This window comes from Nilaparvata lugens, chromosome 5 (assembly GCF_014356525.2).
Source record: "Nilaparvata lugens isolate BPH chromosome 5, ASM1435652v1, whole genome shotgun sequence".
NCBI classification, from domain to species: Eukaryota; Metazoa; Arthropoda; class Insecta; order Hemiptera; family Delphacidae; genus Nilaparvata; species Nilaparvata lugens.
The window spans coordinates 36,758,548-36,765,470 of record NC_052508.1 but is presented as its reverse complement, the minus strand read 5'-3'; the positions used below and the strand labels follow the sequence as shown (position 1 = coordinate 36,765,470).

General features: G+C 37.0%; 1 protein-coding gene across 1 annotated transcript in view; it reads left to right on the top strand.

Annotated features, from left to right (window-relative positions):
- Positions 1-3,377: 3,377 nt before the first annotated feature.
- LOC120351347 (mitochondrial thiamine pyrophosphate carrier-like) overlaps positions 3,378-6,923 on the top strand; it is a 33,560-nt gene continuing 30,014 nt past the window's right edge. Inside the window, exon 1 of the mRNA XM_039428288.1 lies at positions 3,378-3,594. Coding sequence (XP_039284222.1) covers positions 3,393-3,594 — 202 coding nt within the window. The 5' untranslated portion in view covers positions 3,378-3,392. The remainder of the gene's footprint in view (positions 3,595-6,923) is intronic.

Sequence of the window (6,923 nt, the reverse complement as noted above, 5' to 3'; positions counted from 1 at the left end):
AGTTTTCCGCCGTAATGTTTTTTATTTATTTTTATGTTATTTAGTTTTATGTTATTTAGTTTTTTTATTTATTTTTCCCACCTGACTGGTGGGAGGAGGGAGGTACTGCTGCGTGACTGCGTGGCAGTGGTGGTGGTGGTGGGGGGTGGGGGGTTAGCACGCCTCCACGTTCCAGCTGTCTGCTCCCTCCCTTCCACAGCCCATGATCTTGACTTTAAAAGGGCCCTACACACCTACGGATTTGGCCTGTCTTGGCTCGGCTTGGGCGAAATCCGTGAGAGTGTAGGCGATTTTAGTTTGTGTAAAACAAGTTGAGACTTGGCCCTCCATCCGAATAAAATACAGGGTTGCCAAATCGTGTAGAATTGCAACTTTCTCAAATTTCCAATTCAACGTCAGAATTGGATGTATAATATCATCCCCGATATCCTAGTAGTGCTAAAAAAAGTTTCAGGGTTGAAGGATTAAAAGGAAATTTAACTTTTATGATAAAATTGGAAACATCGCAAAGATTTGTTTTTCGTTTGAATATCACTTCTCTCAGAATCATGTAGCGTTTTATTACGTAATAATTTCATATCAAATCAACGGGGAGACTGTCCCCTTTCTATTGGTGTCTGGATCATTCATATCCGACCCATGGATATTTTTTAATTAATAATTATGTTCGTCAATGTCCAGACATTTCGAGCAGAAAACATGAAATTTTCGACATGCTGGAAACTTTCTTGTTTCGAAAGATAAGTGGGTGGTGAAAGCAAGAAAGTTTCTCAGAAATAATTGTTTTTTCAATTGTCAAAAGTAGTCGGAAGATCGTATTTTGGTCTCAAAGGAATTTTGAAGTTAGAAGAGTAGCTGCATGGAATGCATTGTGTACCAAATTGTATGCTAAAGGCTGGCAATTTACAAGATTATTTGACTGAATTATTTCAAACGCAAGCAGCTGATTGCCTCTAGAAAGGCTGTAATGAAACACCGCTTGGATTATTCAAGGCGAGGTTGTTTTTTTCACTATTATTTCATCATCTGGCATGCAGTTGCTGAATTTTTCAATCGTTCTGAATTTTGAATTTGTTGATCCCAGCTATTGATAGCATATGGCAGCACACCATTCAGCCGCTATCCTTGACTTTGAAACTCCTGACAGGCCAAAATACGTTCTTCCGAACACGTTTGACAATTGGAAAAATAATTCAATTATTTCTGAGGAACTTTCTCGCTTTCACCACCTACTTATCTTTTGAAACAAAGAAGTATCTAGCATGTCGAAAATTTCAGGTTTTATGTTCGAGATGTCTCGACATTGACGAACATAATTATTAGTTGAAAAATAACTATGGGTCGGATAAAAATGATCCAGGCACCAATAGAATGGAGACAGTCTCCCCGTTGATTACATATAAAATTATTACGCATTACGATGCTATATGATTCTGCAAGAAGTGATATTCAAAAGAAAAACAAATCTCCGCGATGTTTCCAATTTTATCATAAAAATTAAATTACCTTTTAATCCTTCAACCCTGAAACTTTTTTAGCACTACTAGGATATCGGGGATGATATTTACATCCAATTCTGACGTTGAATTGGAAATTTTAGAAAGTTGCAATTTTACACGATTTGGCAACCCTGTAATTTCTTTGGATGGAGGGCCAAGTCTCAACTTGTTTTACACAAACTATTAATTGCGAGCCGAGCAAGGCCGAGTCGAGCCGAGCCAAATCCGCCCACGGCTACTGGCGCGGCTCGGCTCGGCTCGGGCGAAATCCGTGAGTGTGTAGGCTCTCCCGGCCGGGCGCGTTTAGTTACCAAAAATCTAAATCGCCTAAAAATTGAGATAGCAAAATTTTGATTTCAGATTTGGATTCAGCCCCCGCGAATTAGTAAAATGGTTCGCGGGAGCTCTAAAATAGTCGAAAATGAAAACTCTGTGAGCACTTTAATGTTATTAATAAAGAATTCTATTTCTATGAAGAATTTGGTTGAACTTATAGCAAGAAAGTACTAGTACTGTAAAATAATAATACCAGTGTTTCTCAAAAAATTTTATTAGCTGTAGAATAATTATATTTCAATTTTTTATTCAATAAAAATGAACTTTTTTCTATTATCTTTGTCTACTTGTGGGAAATTTTATTGAGAAAGCTGAAATTGAATCACAATTTTTTTGTCTCTATTTTTAACAGGTTAATATTGAGTATTTTTCGAATTTTTTCGATCAATGAATTGTCATAGTATTTTAAATACTATCTAACATAAGATGTAAAGAGTTACATCTTACCGTACTTATTGGGAGCTGGTTGAGGCTTTACAATATTTCAAGTATAGAGGGTTCAATTCTCTATCTACTGCTACGCTGTGTGAATTAAGAGTTAGTGTGTGTCTGTGTGAGAAAGAGAGAGAGAGATTGATTGATTTTATTGATGGTGTGCTAGGTCTCGACAGACCCATTGCACAAAAACAGCATTACAAAATATACATCCAGATAATTAAACAAAATAAAAGATAGTAACATGAACAAAATGGTATTAATGCAATTAAGAAAAAGAGAAATTAGTAGATAATTGGAAAATGACAGATTAATTGTCATAATTATAAGATAGCAGAAAGCTCTATCCAGGAGGAAGAGAGAATAGAGAAAAATAAGGGGGCAGGGAGAAGAGATGAAGAATAAAAGTAAAACACATATAAAAAGAAACTACAAATGAAGCACAATTACTTTTAAGTGGCGTTGAAAGATCTGTTAATGAAACTGCACTTCAGCGGACCTCAAAAAGCTTACTGAATTCACATCCGTCAGAGAGAGAGAGAGAGATTGATTGATTGAGTACTTTGTTTATGTGGATTACAATATATACTGGCTTATACACTTATATACAATAGCTTACAGTACAGCAAAATTATAGATGAATTTACATAATATAGACTTAGAAAATAATAATTATTGAACTCTATATGATATGAAAAAGCAATTTGTAATAATATAATAACTATAGCTGATAATTATATTGTTATACATCTACATAAATTGGCGGAGCTTTGGACATATCAATGCCCATTCTTCGGAAAGAATATCAAAAGTAACGTATGTGTGTGTGTGTGTGTGTGGTGTGTGTGTGTGTGTGTGTGTGTGTGTGTGTGTGTGTGTGGAGAGAGACAGATAAGATAACAATAAGGAGGAAATGGACGTGAAAATGGTCAGAGTTGAATCCATATTCAACTCTTTTCATATTCATAGTTGATTTTTGATTTTCTGATTTCATATTTGGATTCATCTTTCCAAAGTTCACAATTTAAAGAAAAGTTTTAAAAATGTTCATGTTTAGACCTAAACTTTTAAAGGTGCTTTCGCTCTGCTCCACAACCGAACGTCACTCCAGCAGAGCGATTGATGATCGACCGGCGAGCAAGAGTCGTTCGACCGGGGAATGCGAGAAGATCTAACATCTTCCATAACGTTCATGATGGGTGCGTGGGCGGTGCGACTGTGGTTCGATGGTGGTACGAGGGAGGAGCGTGCTCGGTGCTGGTTGGAAGCGCGAATATGTGTACGCAGCTTAAGTGTTCAAACACTTCTAAAAACCTTTCCATTTGTAAGCAGAAAAATTATTATCTTATTAACCTAGTACGTTTTTACTATGATAATAGAAAGCTATATTAAAAACAGCCATAACTCCCTTGTTTTCGGGTATTTTCGAAAATTGGACTTATGCTTCAAAGAATTTGGGGTAGCTGAATTCAAATCTGAAATCAAAATTCCTCTATCTCCATTATTGGACGATTTAGATTTTGGTGGAGAGGATTGCGTTGAAATGTAGGGCAGGCCGGGCTCATGTTGCTTACTACTAGTGTGTAGTGATTTTGCTCCGAGTCATTCAAGGACACGAGCCAAGACAGGCCAAATCCGCAAGCCAAATTTGTAGGTGTGTAGGGCCCTTAAGCCCTCCATACCTTCACTAGGATTACTCGCACAAGCCGGTATTTAAAACTTCACATAGTATTATTGTTATTTGTTTGTAGTAGTATAAGTAGAATTTGTAACAGTAGACTATAGTAATTTTGAACAATGGATATTTTTACTTTCCTTCCCTATTACCATAGGTAAGGAAAGTATTGCTTTCCGAAAAAAATTATGGTACCCCAATTTCTAAATTCCTATACGTTTCAAGGTCCCCTGAGTCCAAAAAAGTGGGTTCTGGGTATTGGTCTGTATGTGTGTGTATGTATGAGTGTATGTGCGTCTTTGTACACAATATCTCATCTCCCAATTAACGGAATGACTTGAAATTTGGAACTTACGGTCCTTACAATATAGGAATCAGACACGAACGATTTTGATCAAATGCAATTCAAGATGGCGGCTAAAATGGCAAAAATGTTGTCAAAAACAGGGTTTATTGCAATTTTCTCAAAAATGGCTCCAACGATTTTGATTAAAGTTATACCTGAAATGGTCATCGATAAGCTCTATCAACTGCCACAAGTCCCAGTAGATGAATTTCAAGATTTCAGACAGACTTTTTTGCTCGAAATCCCCTCCCCCCTCTCCCCCCTCGTTCATCCCGCCTCCCCACCCTGCGGGTGGGGGGTGTTCTAAAAATAGATTTCCCCCCCCTCTCTCTCTCTCTCTCTCCCTCACCCTCTCTCTCTTATCTTATCTAATCTAATCTTAATTTATCTAATCTAATCTAATCTTCCCCTCCCCCAGTGAGGACGAGGGGGATGAAGAAGGAGAGAGTGATCTCTCTCTCTCTCTCTCAGTGAGGGAAAAAATAATTTCCCTGTGAGGGGAGTGAGGGAAAAAATAATTTCCCTTTGAGGGAAAAATTCTCTACTGACAGATTAAAGTGAATCCATTCTCAAATTCTCTACTGTCAAATTAAAGTGAATCCATATTACTACATCTAATAATCTAATGCTGTCAAATTAAAGTGAATCCATATTTCTACATCTAATAACTTATACTGTCAAATTAAAGTGAATGCATATTTGTACATCTAATGCTATACTGACAGATTGAAGTGAATGCTAGATGAGGGAAAAAAAATCCCTTTGAGAGGGAAAAATTCCCTTGGTGACAGATTGAAGTGAATCCTTTTTGCTATACTGTACTAGTGAATCCTTCACTCTACATCTATGCTGACAGATTGAAGTGAATCCTTCACTCTACATCTATGCTGTCTTTGTTACTGCAAACCAATCAAAAGGAAAACAGTCGAAACCCCAATTGGCTTGCGGGTCTGCTTCAATTGAGAATTCATTGAAACTTGTACAATCAAAATTCTCACTCATTTTTGATCTTATAAGCTTGAGCAATTAGAGGTAAGTGACAAGTGTGTGTCTTTGTGTCCTTAATGAAAGTACATCACGTGCTACGCCCCCACTTTCCTTATCAACATGTTGATGGTATTAACTTAATGGATACGATAAGAACGCGAGAAATTGTGATATGCCCCTCGTTTCTCTGTCTCTCACAAGTAGCAGTCGGAGATTGTGCAACTCACCCGTCTAGCCAGATGGCACATCTGCTCTCTCCTTCTTTTACTCACTCCATCTCTTACTGGCACCCTTCCTTCTAAATTCCTTTTTTGCTATTCTCTATTACGAAAGGCGAGTGAAGCAAGAATACAGACAACGACTAACTAAGTTCCATTTTGATCCACCGTTCCTATACTGTCAGATTAAAGTGAAACCATATGCTTCTCTCTGCGCAGCGATCTTTGCATTACGAAAGGCTAGAGAAGGAGAATTCAAACAACACCTTTCTAAACTCTCCTTTGATCGAGCGTACTCTACTGCCAGATTAAAGTGAAACCATGATCTGCACTCTGATCTTTGCAGCTACGCGTTACACCGCTTACCAGTCTTTTTGAGATTTTATGTTTTTGGCGTCAATACGACCCTTTTGTACTGTGCTAAACCCATTTTTTCTGTAATAATTTCGGCTACCTGATTTTCTGTAAGGTTATGTTTTTTGGCCTCTATCCAGTTCATATGAAAACTAACCCGGGCATATCTGGACACAATATCATGTGCTATCCTGTGTATGAATAAATTAGGATAATCTATGAATGGAGCCGAACACTGCAGTCTCATGACAGTGCCCTCTTCCAAATTTTTAATTGCCTCAGCTATTTCATCACGAACGCTTTTCACAACGACTTCCATCTCGTTTTTCTTAATAAAATCTCCAATATCATTTTTAGTTGCATACTTTTCTGCAATTTGATTAATCAGAATAGCAATAGCATCTTTTGTAATGAATTGTTCAATACCGTCCATAATATTAGCTTTTATTGCACTCGCCATTTCAGATAATCGTTTTTCAAACTCTTCCTTTGTTAATGAAGAACTAGTCAATTTCTGCAAAGTAGATTCTAAATATTGCTTATCAATTGGCGATGGCTGTGTTTCATTTACTTTAGTAAAAATTTCTGTACTAAGCTGTTTTAATTTAGTATTGAGATAGTTTCTGTCCAACACCTCCAAATTCTTAATTTTATCTGATATGGCTTTTAATTTCTCATCTAAATAACCTTTATCAACTTTATCGTTGTTAATACTGTCCAACTGGGATGAAAAGCTGTCTGTTAAAGTTTTCACTTCTCCTAGAGCAGATTCTAAGGTTAGAGTTCTCTCTGCAATAGCTTTATCGATATTGGCACTAAAATCTTGTAATGAACTTAGAATATGTTCTCTTTCAATTATGCTCACTCCAATATTCTTTGTATTTTCCGAAACGAGTTTGGTTATTTGCGAATCTAAATAAAATTTCACAGCTTCGCTGATTCCTTGTTGATTTATCGATTCGATTATTTTCTGCATTATTGAGTCAATATCACACGTAAGATTAGCAACAGCAGCCCCAGCACTAGGTGTATCAATTCGACCGAATCGATGCAGAGTCATCGTAACACTAAAC